The sequence below is a fragment of the Mandrillus leucophaeus genome, unplaced genomic scaffold, assembly GCF_000951045.1.
Source record: "Mandrillus leucophaeus isolate KB7577 unplaced genomic scaffold, Mleu.le_1.0 Scaffold465, whole genome shotgun sequence".
NCBI lineage: Eukaryota > Metazoa > Chordata > Mammalia > Primates > Cercopithecidae > Mandrillus > Mandrillus leucophaeus.
Window position 1 is genome coordinate 2,720,991 of NW_012104976.1, and position 14,943 is coordinate 2,735,933.

Consider the following 14,943-nt stretch of genomic DNA (forward strand, 5'->3'; position numbering starts at 1 on the left):
GTATTTTTAGCAGAGACGGGGTTTCATTATGTTGGCCCAGGCTAGTGTCGAACTCCTGACCTCATGATCTGCCCGCCTCTGCTTCCCAAAGTGCTGGGATTACAGATGTGAGCCACTGCACCCAGCCAGCAGTGTCTTTAAAAAGATATTCTTACGGCCATGCGCAGTGACTCACACCTGTAATCCCAGCACTTTGGGAGGCCGAGGTGGGAGGATCATTTGAGTTCAGGTGTTCAAGACCACATGGCCAACATGGTGAAACCCTGTCTCTACCAAAAATACAAAAGTTAGCTGGGTGTAGTGGCACTCACCTGTAATCCCAGCTACACAGGAGGCTGAGGCAGGAGAATCGCTTGAACCTGGGAGACAGAGGCTGCAGTGAGCCGAGATCGCACCACTGCATTCCAGCCTGGGCAACAAGAGTGAAACTCCATCTAAAAAAGAAGATGTTTTTACTCTTTTATGCAACTTTTTCAGTTATTTCCATTGGGAGTATCATTCAATATCTAGTTTGTCACAATGGAAGTCTTGCCTAATCTAAAGGGACAGTTACACTTTAGCTCCTGCTGATCTTATTTGGTCTTATTGACTTGGTGTTGCCAAGCTGTTTGTTTGAAGTTAGGAATCTCATTGTTTTTAAAAATCCTTACTTTTAAATATGAGCAATGAATTTACTTCTTAAAAACGAGTGGGATGTGGAGTAATGGTAAATGAAAGAAGCCAGGCAGAAAATAACACCTAAATATATGATTCCATGTTTATATGAAGGTTTTAAAAAAAAAGGCAAAACTAATCTGTGATCTTGGGGTTAAAGTCATGGCTGTTTTTAGGGGGGTATTGACTGGGAAGGGACATGAAGGAACCTTAGTCCTGGTAATGTTACACATAATCTGAAAGGTGTTACATCGACATGTAAAATTCATTAAGCTATCCACTTAGGTTTTGTGCACCTTGTTCTTTGTAAATTATAACTCAATTGGATTTTTTTTTTTTCTTTTTTTTTTGAGACGGAGTCTTGCTCAGTCGCCCAGGCTGGAGTGTGGTGGCACGATCTCGGCTCACTGCAAGCTCCGCCTCCCGGGTTCAGGCCATTCTGCTGCCTCAGCCTCCCGAGTAGCTGGGACTACAGGCGCCCGCCACTACGCCCGGCTAATTTTTTTGTATTTTTAGTAGAGACGAGGTTTCACCAGGTTAGCCAAGATAGTCTCCATCTCCTGACCTCATGATCCACCCGTCTCGGCCTCCCAAAGTGCTGGGATTACAGGCGTGAGCCACCGCGTCCGGCCTGGATTTTTTTTTTTTAGTGTAAGTTAGACAAAACTACAATCTGCCCATTTTCAACCTCTTCAAGGTATTCTTAAATTTTATTCCTTAACTAAGCCAGAGAAATATATACTTGCATCACACTTTTGTCCTCTTAGAGAACTGTTCGTATTATACTGAGTTTTGGCATTAAACTATCAGCCTGCATGGGAAAATGTTTGAAGAAATACTTGTGTTGTTTTTTTGTTTTTGTTTTTGTTTTTAACTGAAGGGATCTCTGTATGAAGATGGGTGGGGGACATTTTTCCCAGATAGTGCCAAGAATAATTTGGGAGCAGTTGATTTGCTTTCATAGCTATGATGTTTTCCTCTGTAGCTCACTAAGAAGCACAGAACCATATTTGGGACTGTTTTCTAGTGTAGACTATAGAACCTCACAGCATATATTTTCAATATTAATCTTACCCGCAAATTAATTAGAAGTTATTCAGTTATTTAACGAGCAAAATAAACATCTTCCTGTTAAGTTTTTTAGGCTTGAAATTTGTGTTGCATACGTGTTTCTGGAAAATACCTGAATTTTGGCACTTTTACTATTTTCATTTGAAAAATTATTTCTGGTTATAATGATTGGCATCAAATAGCATTGTCATGTACACTGTTAAATTGTAAATATCGAGGAAAATAAAATTGTGCTTTTAACTAGTGGTTATAGCAGTGACCAAATATAAGATGGAACAATTTGTCTGGTAATACAATAGATGCTAAATAAGTTTTTTCCCTTTTTTCTTTCTTTTAGTTCCCTTGGTAATGAAGACCCAACAGATTCCTTCAAAAGTTCTTTTTAAAAAATTATTAAATAAGATCCGAAGCCAAAAATCTCTCTGGACAATTAAATCCATGTCTGAGGATGAAAGTGAAATGATTACGACTGTTAGTGAAATTGAGAGTAAAGCACCAACGGTTGAGTCAGGAACAATTGCCAGTGAAGAGAGAACATTATCCTCTGGGCAGGAACAAGGTATTTCTCTCTAAGAGTCTCATTTTATATAAACCCTTTTAAGTTGTTCAAAAGTAGGTTCATTTCTGAAAAATCAAATAGCAGTTAAAAGGAACAAAACATAATCCTGCTAATTAAAAGCAACAAAGAAATATTATAAAACCCTTAATCTAGGCCGGGCGCGGTGGCTCAAGCCTGTAATCCTAGCACTTTGGGAGGCCGAGACGGGCGGATCATGAGGTCAGGAGATAGAGACCATCTTGGCTAACACAGTGAAACCCCGTCTCTACTAAAAACTACAAAAAACTAGCCGGGCGAGGTGGCGGGCGCCTGTAGTCCCAGCTACTCGGGAGGCTGAGGCAGGAGAATGGCGCAAACCCGGGAGGCGGAGCTTGCAGTGAGCCGAGATCCGGCCACTGCACTCCAGCCCAGGCAACAGCGCGAGACTCCGTCTCAAAAAAAAATAAAAAATAAAAAATAAAAAAAAATAAAACCCTTAATCTTCTTTCAGACCACTTTTAATCTAGTATTGTTATTTACATATATTCATTCCAATCTGATCGATGAATCAAAATTAACCAGTTCCTTATTGAGATGTTCAGGCTGTTTTCTGATTTTTCTTGGCATTTTTGTGCTACAGCGGGCATCCTTTTAGTGAAGTCTTTGCCCACATCTTTATTTCCTTCCTTAGGAAGGACTCTTTAAGGAATAACCCCTGATCAAAGGATATATGAACATGTTAATGGCTTTTGAGCATGTTGTATTCCCACCAGATACTTAGTTTCTTATTTGCTAATTTTAAATAATTTTCTGATAGGAAAAACAGGCTATTAACTGTACTTCCAGAAGTTATAAAGTATCTGTTCACATATAATTCAAGTATCTCCATGATTGCGATTATTTTTAAAATGCGATTGGATTTGTATAGAAATGTTTTGCTTCTGTGCTTTTGAGAAAAGTGACTTGTGGTCTATATTTGGGTTTTGGATTTTATCCTGCGTCCCACAGGAAGCCATGAAGTATTTTCTTCCCTTGGCCCCTTGACAGTACCTTCCCTTGGTTTTCCTACTTTACTATTTTCTGTTGCATTTTCTTTGCTGTTTATCCACATCTCCATGTGGATATGCTTAGTCTAGAGCTCATTCCTCAAGTCCCTTCTCTTTATATCAAAACTCCCTAGTTGATCTCAAATGTCACACTTTACATTATCATCTATATGCTGATATCTCCCAAGTGTGCATTTCTATTTTTGGCTTCCTGTTTGAACTCGCCTACTTATTTAACTGTTTCCTTCTCTCGTATATCTAGTAATATCTTAAATTTGTTCAGAAGTGACCTGTTGATATCCCCTCCCACCACACACCTGCTTTTCCTACAGTATTCCACATTTCAGTATCTGGCAATATGTTAATTCCCTTGCTCAAGCCAAAAACCTTATAATCATTCTGGTTCCCTCTTTTCATATCTTATGTCCAAACCATTAGCTGATCCAGTTGGCCCTACCCTCAAAATATATCCATAGTCCAACCTTTTTTTTCCACCTACATCCTAGTTTAAGCCATGTTCATTTTCTAGGGTAGATTCTTGTAGTAGCCTGCTATTGTCAGCCTTTGCACCTCCCTATTATCGTCTCTTAACACAGTGGTCCTCTTAAAAGCAAGTAATCTCATGTCATTTCTTTGGATGAAGCCCTCCAGTAACTGTCAGTTTCACTCAGTAAAAACCAGAGAGTTTATAGTGGTTTCAAAGCCTTATATGACCTGCATACATACACCCCCACCACCACTACTCCCATACCCACTACCTCTCTGACTTCATTTGCCTGCCATACCTCCCTCCCCATCTTCTACACTGTAGATGCCAGCTTGCTCGCTGTTTCTCAAACAGCAAACATAGGACTCGTGGTCTTAGCAATTGCTAGTCTTTTTGACTAGACTTCTCTTTTTCTCCGGTATTTCCTTGACTCACTCCCTCACTTCCTTCACATGTTTACTCAACTATCCCTTTCTCAATAAGGCCTTTTCTGACTATATAAAATGGCACACTTCTACTACTCCCCACCTCTACCCCAACCTCCACACCTTTCACTTCCTATCCCGTTTACCCTGCTTTCCCCCCATAGCTCTTATCAATATCTGATAGGCCCAGTAAAGTGACTTTGGTGCTTATTTTGCTTATTGTCTTAATGCCTACCCCACCCATCCATAAGGATAGGAACTTTGATTTTGTACATTGCTATGTCCCCAGAGTCTGGACTGCTGCCTTGTACAAAATAGGTGCTCAGTTAACATTTGTTGAATTAATCGAATAATTTAAAGCAAGAGAGGTAAATTTGGAATCTAGACATACATATGATATTTAAAGCCATAGGCATAGAAAACCTCTTGGAGGGGAAATAATTTAGTGAAAAGAGGGCTTGTAAGACCATCTGAGGGATTCCAACATCTAGAAGATGGCTAGAGAAAGAGCAGATAGCAAAGTCAGTAAAAGGAGTGGCCAGAGAAGTAGGAGAGAATATGGTGTTGAAATCCAAAAAAGGGGACTCTCATAGTCAATCCATGACCAAGTTCTTTTGATAAAAGGGCCTGGCCAGGCGCGATGGCTCATGCCTGTACTCCCAGCACTTTGGGAGGCCCAGGCAGGCGGATCACAAGGTCAGGATATCGAGACCATCCTGGCTAACACGGTGAAACGCCGTCTCCACTAAAAATACAAAAAATTAGCCAGGCGTGGTGGTGGTGGGCGCCTGTAGTCCCAGCTACTCGGGAAGCTGAGGCAGGATAATGGCGTGAACCCGGGAGGCGGAGCTTGCAGTGAGCCGAGATCGCGCCACTACTCCAGCCTGGGAGACAGAGCCAGATTCCATCTCACAAGAAAAAAAAAATGAGCCGGGCGTGGTGGCAGGCGCCTGTAGTCCCAGCTACTCGGGAGCATGAGGCAGGAGAATGGTGTGAACCTGGGAGATGGAGCTTCAGATCACGCCACTGTCTTCCAGTCTGGGCGGCAAAATGAGACTCTGTCTCAAAAGAAACAAAAAATATAAAGGACCTGTATGAGCAGGCTTTCACCATTCTCATCTTGCTCTATTCCCCCCCTTGCCTTACTAAAACCATGCACACTAATCTCTCAGTTCCTTGAATGGGCCAAGGTTTGTTTCTTTATCCTCATGGGGCCTTTTATACCCTTTGGTCTGTCTGGAAAGATCTCCTATACATCTTCACATTGTTTACCTGGCTGGTTCTTCCTTACCTTTCAAGTGTCTGCTTAAATATCCTTTCCTCAGAGAAATTTCATCTTGCCCAGAAATCTATTATTTATTATACTCTATTGTATAACCCTTCACTCTTTTTATATAGTACTTATCACAATTTCTAATTTTTTTTTTTTTTTTTTTTTTTTGAGACGGAGTATCTGCTCTGTCGCCCAGGCTGGAGTGCAGTGGCACAATCTCACTGCAAGCTCCGCCTCCCGGGTTTACGCCATTCTCCTGCCTCAGCCTCCCGAGTAGCTGGGACTACAGGCGAGTAGCTGGGACTACAGGTGCCCGCCACCACGCCCGGCTAATTTTTTCTATTTTTAGTAGAGACGGGGTTTCACCATGTTAGCCAGGATGGTCTTAATCTCCTGACCTCGTGATCCACCCACCTCGGCCTCGCAAAGTGCTAGGATTACAGGTGTGAGCCACTGTGCCCGGCCCACAATTTCTAATTTTATAATTTTTTCTGGGATAATTATATGATGGTTCTGCCACCTACTCTGTAAAGCCTCCTTGAGGCCTTTTCTCATTCACTGTGGTATCCCTAGCATCTGCCGCATAAGTAGGTGCCCAATGAATTAATAAGTGAACGAACGGATAGCTCCATGCAGAGTATCTGGCTACCCAATTATGATCAGAACAAATTGCTTTAACTTCCTTCTCTGCTCTGGTTTCACAAATTATTTTTTAAAAACCTAGTATCCAAATATATCAAAGATACATTGACATTTTGTTAGCTTCTCTTTTTTAACTTTGATATCTTGTTATTTCCACTCTGTTTATGCTTTTCTCCTGTGTTTGAAACCTTATCAGCGTATCTTTTAAATCAGTTCTTCACGTTTTCGCAATTTCAGTCTTTCATCCCTGTTGTTTTTAGGCTTGGGTTTAATGAGAAATGTATCTGATCATCAGGAAGGTGACTGGATCTTAACTAGATGAGACATTCAGATGGCCCTAGATTGAATCTGTTAATACCAGAATTTTATTATTTTGCTTTAAGTTTGACAATGATGATATATTCATAATAACAGTGGTATTATCTATTACAGTTGTTGAAAGTGATACACTAACAATTGAGTCTGGACCACTTGCCAGTGAAGATAAACCACTTTCGTGTGGTACAAACTCTGGAAAAGAACAAGGTATTTCTTTTTATCACATCCTCAAATTAAATTAGACTCCTGGCATCTTGTGTTTTTTGTTTGTTTGTTTGTTTGTTTTAAATAAAATTACATGTGATATATTAAGAAAGGGCATTATAGTGGTGTCAAAATTCTAAATTATTGAAACTAATTTTTGTTTGGGGCATTCCCCTAGAAATAAATGAGACTCTGCCTATCACAACTGTAGCTCAGAGTTCAGTCCTACTTCATCCTCAAGAAGAAGCAGCCAGGATTAGAATGTCAGCAAGACAGAAACAGGTAATTTGAAATGTTATTTTTAAAGGTTTATTTTTTCCCCTAGGTACTATTATATAATTTTGTTTGGCCAATGAAATTTGTCTTGATGTCTGGCTACTTTTGATATCATGTTTTTGACATTGTCTTACACAAACATTTAGCTGATAAAATGCATGTTGTCTTTGCTCATACTGCTCATTCAACCCTTATTTTGTCTGCTTTATATTTTATATATTTGTATAGATCTTCCCTATAAAATTTATTAGCTTTTAAAAAGCAGAGACTATCTTCTTTAAAAAAATTCAGTTTATCCTAGACAGTTTCTGATACAATGCTTTGTACATAGCAAGTATACAATAAATAATTGTTGAATTAACAAGTCCTTGTCATAATATTAGACACTCAGATGGGCTTTGTAATCTCACAAGTTTTTTGAAAAATAATACTTTAGAGGAAAAACTTTTAATATACAACCCCCTTTTTTTGCTCCGTCGCCCAGGCTGGAGTACAGTGACATGATCATGGCTCACTGCAGTCTTGACCACCTCAATTCAGTCCTCTAACCTCAGCCTCCTGAGTAGCTAGGACTACAGGTATGGGCCACCATGACCAGCTAATTTTTTTTTTTTCCTAGTAGAGATGAGGTCTTGCAGTGTTGCCCAAGCTAAACTTTAACCTCTTTAGGCCAGGCATGGTGACTCATGCCTGAAATCTCAGCACTTTGGGAGGCTGAGGTGGACAGATCTCTTGAGCCCAGGAGTTTGAGACCAACCTGGCCAACATGGTGAAACCATGTCTCTACTAAGAATACAAAAATCAGCCAGGTGTGGTGACACACATCTGTAGTCCCAGCTACCCGGGAGGCTAAGGTGGGAGGATTGCTTGAACTCAGGAGATGGAGGTTGCAGTGAGTCAAGATCACACCACTGCACTTCAGCCTGGATGACAGAGTGAGACTCCATCTCAAAAAAAAAAGAGAAAAATCTACTTAACTTATAATTTTGGTCTCATCTACTTTTAATAAAATATTTTTTAACCCAACTTACCTTGAAGGAGGCTAATTATTACTAAGCAAGCCAGTTTATAGTCCTAGTTAGTTTTTTTCAGAAATACAGCTGGGGAATGATAATTCCGTGAGCCAATATTTCTTCTCAGATAAACACTTTCTCAGGCCGGGCGCAGTGGCTCATACCTGTCATCCCAGTACTTTGGGAGGCTTAGGTGGGTGAATCACCCGAGGTCAGGAGTTTGAGGCCAGCCTGGCCAACATGGTGAAACCCCGTCTCTACTAAAACTACAAAAATTCTCTGGGCCTGGTGGTGCGCACCTATAATTCCAACTACTCAGAAGGCTGAGGTAGGAGAATCGCTTGAACACAAGAGGCGGAGGTTGCAGTCAGCCAAGATTGTGCCACTGCATTCAGCCTGGGTGACAAAATTATCTCAAAAAAAAAAAAAATTTTTTTCGTCAATAGTCTAGAACAGTATTGTACAGTAGCACTTTCTGTGATGATGGAAATGTTCTATATCTATGTCCAGTATGTACTTGTTAGCCCCATGGGCTGTTGAGTACTCAAAATGTTGTTAGTGTAACTGAGGAGCTGTATTTTAAGTTTTATTTAATTTTAATTAAATTTAAATAGTCACATATAGCTAGTAACCACTGTATGGATAGTACAGTCATAGATGTACTACAGAACTGTAAACAATCTAAATTCAGGGGTTCTTATGAGTAAGGAAGAGGAGCTGTCTAGGAACTCAGTTTAAGCCACTGTTGCCTAACTAGGAATAGGCAAAGAATCAGGTCAAAACATTTTTTATTTTGAAAACAAGATCATTGTTCATTATCTCTAGTTCTTTATGTAATAAAACAACGTGCATGCCTTTTTTTACTTATTCAGTAAATATTTATCTGTCTGTCAGGGACTGTACAGTGGTCCCTGCTTATCTACAGGGTATATGTTCCAAGACCCCTCGTGGATGCTTGATAGTACCAAACTGCAGATAATATTGATTTTTGATTTCTGTATATACTATAGGTGAATTTATTTTTCCTGCTTTATAATTCCACTGATAGAAGATTTACTCTTACCATAGATCTTAACAATCAGCTTATAATTCTTTTTCTTTCCTTATTGAGAACTTTCAACTTTTCGCTAAAAGGAAGCACTTTGCAGACTCTCTTTGACATATCTAAATTGCCAGCATTACTACTCTTGTGCTTTGGAGCCATTACAAAGTAAAATAAGGGTTATTTGAACACAAGCACTGTGATGCTGCAACAGGCAAGTTTTTGTAACAAAGATGGCTGCTAAGTAACAAATGGCCTGGTCCAGTTTACAGCATGGATATGCTGTACAAAGGGATTATTCATGTTTTCAGCAGTATAGAGCAGGACAGTACAAGATTTCATCACATTACTTAGAATAGTGCATAATTTAAAACATGAATTATTTCTGGAATTTTCTGTTTAAGATTTTCTGGCTGCTATTAACCTTGAGTAATTAAACCACAAAAGCTAAATTGCAGATAGGAGGAGACTAAGGTGCTGGATTTGGCAGGCTAGTTTTGTCCTCATGAACTCAAACACGTTCTTACTTAGAGTATGAGTGTGCTTGTATAATATTAGAGTTTATGTGTTATCTTTCTGCCATTTTCTTCTGTTCCATGCCTGACAAAAAAGACACAGAATGTTTTTCATTGCTTCTAGATAACTATAGCTCTTAATGAGTATGGCTAAGAAATCAAAGTATTTTAGGAGGCATTGATATTTAATTTCTTTACTTATTATTTATACTATTAAATGTGTGAACATAGAATTTGGCTGTACATCATTTGCTACTTCAGGGTAGTTCTTCAGTGGTGATCACGGTTTCCCTGTGTGCTCAGAAAGTAGAAATAGTTTATTTATTTATTCTTTCTTTTCCTTCTGCCTTTTTTTACTTCTATCCCTTTTTCCCATTTCCCATCTTTTAATCCCATCCCCAGTTTAGGAATCCCAGCACTTTGGGAGGCTTAGGTGGGCGGATCACCCAAGGTCAGGAGTTTGAGACCAGCCTGGCCAACATGGTGAAACCCCGTCTCTACTAAAACTTCAAAACTACTTAGAATAGCTGTTCAACAGCTATTCAGTGACAGCAACAGAGATAAAGCATCACCACTTACTTCTTTGAAAATTGGTACTCTTGGTGAAGAAACCTAATTTCTTTTAAATGGAATGTGTGTTAGCTTTGCCTTTGTATGAGTTTGTTGTTAATAGATCAATAGTATTTTTGTTACCTAGATAATGGAAATAGAAGAGCAGAAGCAAAAGCAATTGGAATTACTTGAACAAATTGAACAGCAAAAATTAAGATTAGAAACTGACTGCTTCAGGGCTCAGCTGGAAGAAGAAAAAAGAAAAAAAACTCAACCGACTGGGGTAGGATGCAGAAAATCTCATCACTACATAAATCGTTTGGTGAGGGGGGCAAGAAAATATGAGCACTTGTAGCATTTAAGAAAAGTAAAATGGATATCAGGCGTGGTGGCTCATGCCTGTAATCTCAGCACTTTGGGAGGCCGAAACGGGCAGATCACTTCAGGTCAGGAGTTCGAGAGCAGCCTGGCCAATGTGGTGAAACCCCATCTCTACTAAAAATACAAAAATTAGCTGGGCGTGGTGGCACGTGCCTGTAATCCCAGCTACTGCGGAGGCTGAGGCAGGAGAATCGCTTGAACCTGGGAGGTGGAGGTTGCAGAGCGAGACTCCATCTCAAAAAATAATAATAAGAGTAAAATGCCTTTATAATTTTTATTTGGTCTTTTTTTAATATAATGTATGTATATATGAATAAATTTGCATCAGTTACGGCTTTCATCTTTCAGTTTCTATAGGATATTAATAGATATCAACATGGTTTGTAGGTAATGTGTACGTTGAGCTTTTGGACCTGCACTAAAGGAGAATGACAGATTAGTTCATTTCTTACCAATAGAAATGCCAGTCATTTTGTAAAAAATAAAGCTGTATAGAAGTTTACAATTATAGAACTGGATGTAAAAAATACCTCAATACTTTTTCTAAATTTGCTTTTTAATTAGTAACTTTGTCTTTTATTAGGTTGGCATTGCTCCAGCATCATGCGCTGTAATTTCTGATGAAGATAGTCATAGGCAGATGATTCGTAACTATCAACATCAGCTTTTACAACAAAACAGGTATTAGCTAGATTATAATTTGTATGTGATCATATGTGGCTACATTTTTAGGATTTATTATTTCATTTATATGAAGATCTAATTTGGATTTCCTTAGAACTATGGCATTTAGAACTGCCATTCTTAAAGGACAGTGTGAGTGTAATTTCTTTTCACCATGAGTATTGCCAATCCTAGATTGCTGTTTGTTAAATTTAATGTATAGATATGGGGCTTTTTGTTTTTCATTAAAAAAGAATAATTGCTTTTGTTTTTGTTAGGTTACACAGGCAGTCTGTTGAAACAGCCAGGAAGCGATTACTTGAATATCAAACTATGTTAAAAGGAAGGTGCCCGTCAATGTCAGCTCCATCACTGATAACTGATTCTGTCGTATCAGTGCCGTCATGGAAATCTGAGAGACCAACTGCTATATCAGAGCATTGGGATCAAGGTCAGAGACTCAAGTTGAGTCCTGACAAATACCAACCCGTACAACCTGTACAGACCTCCAAATTAGAACGAGATCATTTTCAAGTAGCGAAACAAAATCACTTTCCACAAAGACAGGTGGAAACAGCAGAAACATCAGGAGCTTCAGATACTTTAACCAATCAGTCTTTAGAATCACAAGAACATCTAAGGCAATTCTCTCAGACTGAAACACAACAGAGAGACTATAAATTGGTCCCCGAAAATTCTGAGACACTTTCAAGGGCTTTGTCACATGACAGGCGGCTAATATCACAGGATGCTAGAAAAATATCTGAAACATTTAGGGCAACAACTTTTCAAAGTTTAGATTCCCAACAATTGTTCTCAGAGAATAGTGAAAATATATCTTCCCATCTAACTGGACGTTCTTCATTTGTACCACTGGTACCTCAGCATTCTTTTAGTTCTCTGCCTGTTAAAGTTGAATCAGGAAACATTCAAGAACCCTTTTCAGCCATGAGCAAAAGTACAGTTTCCACAAGCCATTCTATAATCAATCAAATGTATGATAGGCCTTTACTACCCTCAGAGAATATCACAGTCCAGCAAGGTAATATGAAGGCCCTCCAAGAACAGTTAGACCTACAGAAGAAAGTTCTTCAGGCAAGACAGGAAGCTCAGGAACAGTTGCTTTTGTGCAAACAGAAAGAATTGGAACAGCAAACTGGCCTCTCGGTATTCCTTCCCTTGGTAACTCCGGATTTATCTGCTTTATTGCCTTCTGCCAAAGCAGATTTGGGGAGAATGAAGGAATCTTCACCAACCAAGAATAATACTGCAGTTTCCTCAGACCATCATGTGATCTCACAACTTCAGGATCGGCTTTTGAGTCTTTCACAGCCTATCCTATCACAGCAAAATAATTTTAAATTTCTCCAAGAGCAGTTGAGTATTCAGAAGGATAGCCTTCAGGCTAGGCGAGAAGCCCAGGAAGTATTGTGTGTACATAAACAGAGTGAATTAGATGGAAGAGTATGTTCTGAACAGGCTGAGCCCTCTTCTTTCCCATTTCAGGTAGCTCAGCATACATTTACTTCACTACCATCTACTGATACGAAATCTGGAAAAACACAGGAGCAATATTCATCTAAGAGCGATAAAGGACTTGTTTCATGCCAATCTGACATCCCCAAATCTCAGGATGGGTCTTTGAGTTTCCTACAGCAGTTCCTACCTCTACATGATAGTTTGAAGTTGCTCCAAGAACAGTTGACTAAACAGAGGGATACTCTTCAGGCTAGGCATGAAGCTCAGGTGGAATTACTTTTACATAGACAAAGAGATTTGGGGGACAGTAAGTCTGAGCCAGTGAGCTCTTCATCCTCACCAGTGGTTGTTCAGCATTCAGTTGCTTCACAAGCTTCTGCTAAAGCTGAGCCTAGGAGAATTCAGGAGCTTTATTTATCTGAGAAGGAGAATGTAGTTCCCTCCAGTCATTTGATAATCCCAACATTTCAGGATAAGTCTCTTAGTTTCCCACAGCATAGCCTGCCACAGCAAGAAAATTTGACAATACTCCAAGAACAGTCACAAATACAAAGGGTAATACTTGGTGCTAAAGAAGGAACTCAGGAATTTGTACACACAGAAAGTGAATTGGAGAAAAGGATTTCTTCTGAACAGACTGGCACCTCTTCATCCCTCTCCCAGGTAGATGAATCAGAGAGATTCCAGGAATGTGTATCAATCAAGAGTGACACTACCATTCCCTTAAGCCATCCTAAAATCCCAAGATGTCAGGAAAGACTTTTGAGAGTTTCACAATGTATTCTACCTCTACAAGATAATTTGGAGGAACACCAAGCATGGCTAGACACTGAGAAAGAAGCCTTTCATTTCAGCCAGAAAACCCAAGAAAACACAGCTTCTGAACAAAGTGGCTCATCTTCATTCATACCCCAGTTGGTACAGCTTTCATTTACCTCGTTAGCTTCAGCTGAGTCTGGCACAATCCTGGAACCTCTTTTAACAGAGAGTGAAAGTAAAATTTTTTCAGGCCACCTTCAGATCCCACAATTGCAAGATAGACTTTTGAGGATATCGCAACTTATCCAGCCTCAACAAGATAATTTGAAGGCACTTCAAGAACAGTTAGCTACACAGAGAGAAGCCATCATTCTAGCTAGACAAGAAGCTCGGGAAGAATTACTTTTACATCAACAGAGTGAATGGGAAGGAAGAATATCTCCTGAGCAGGTTGACACCTCTTCCTTACCCCTGGTACCACAGCATTCACTCACCTCATTACCTCTTGCTGAATCTGAAAGAAACCAAGAACCATGTTCAATTAACAGTGATAATATGGTATCCTCAGGACCCTCAGAGATAACATTGCCTGATAGGCCGTTGGGCTTATCACATCTTGTTTTACCTCAACAAGATAATTCGATTGCACTCGAAGAACACTTGCATGCACAGACAGATTTCCTTCCTTCTATTGAGAAAACCCAGAAAGAACTGGTTTTGTCACAACCATGTAAATTTGAGGAAAAGGTATCTTCTGAGCATTTTATCCAGTCTCACCATGGTGATTTGCAGGCACTTCAACAGCAGTTGGATACACAGAAGAAAGTCATTCGCTCTATACATGAAGTCCAAGAAGAATTGCTTTTGCAAAGATTAAGTGAATTGGAGAAAAGAGTATCATCTGAACAAGTTAGCTCCTCTTCATTCTTATCCCAGGTAGTACTGCCTGTTGTTGACTCTGAAAGAACCCAGAAGTCTTTCCCAACCAAAAGTAATGATACTGTTCCCTCAAGTCATCCTGAGATCCCAAGATTACAGGATAGACTTTTGAGTTTATCACAGCCTATTCTGCCTCAGCAAGATAATTTGACAGCACAATTGGATGCACAAAGGGAAGTGGTGTATTCTTATGAGAAACCCCAGGAAGAACTGCCTTTAAACAAACAAAGGAAGTTGAACAAAAGTGAATCTGCTGAGCATACTATCCCCTCTTTGTTGCTACCCAAGGAAACAGAGCATTCGTTTATTCCTCTACCTTTTGCAGAAGCTAAACCTAAAAGCACTTGTGAATTGTATTCATCCCAGAATGAATATGCAGCTCCCCCAAGTGGTCCTGTGATCCCAGGGTTTCAGGATAGACTTCTGAGTTTTTCACAGCCTGTCTTAGCTCAGCAAGATAACTTGGGACTTCAGAAGCAGTTGGATCTACAAAGAAAAGTTTTGCATTATAGCCAGAAAGCCCAAGAAAAATTGCTTGTACAGAGACAAACAGCATTGCAGCAGCAGATACAGAAACATGAAGAGACTTTGAAGGATTTCTTTAAAGACAGTCAGGTATGTTTTAAACCTGAATAATAATGAAACAATAGAAGCTTAAACCCAAAT

At 39.6% G+C, this 14,943-nt stretch overlaps 1 protein-coding gene across 1 annotated transcript in view; it reads left to right on the plus strand.

Moving 5' to 3' along the window:
* Positions 1 to 14,943, plus strand: part of CEP295 (centrosomal protein 295kDa) — a 70,263-nt gene that overhangs the window by 24,295 nt on the left and 31,025 nt on the right. Inside the window, exons 10-15 of the mRNA XM_011995011.1 lie at positions 2,063 to 2,284; positions 6,569 to 6,661; positions 6,837 to 6,940; positions 10,202 to 10,339; positions 11,021 to 11,118; positions 11,379 to 14,892. Of these exons, the coding sequence (XP_011850401.1) occupies positions 2,063 to 2,284; positions 6,569 to 6,661; positions 6,837 to 6,940; positions 10,202 to 10,339; positions 11,021 to 11,118; positions 11,379 to 14,892 (4,169 nt within the window). The remainder of the gene's footprint in view (positions 1 to 2,062; positions 2,285 to 6,568; positions 6,662 to 6,836; positions 6,941 to 10,201; positions 10,340 to 11,020; positions 11,119 to 11,378; positions 14,893 to 14,943) is intronic.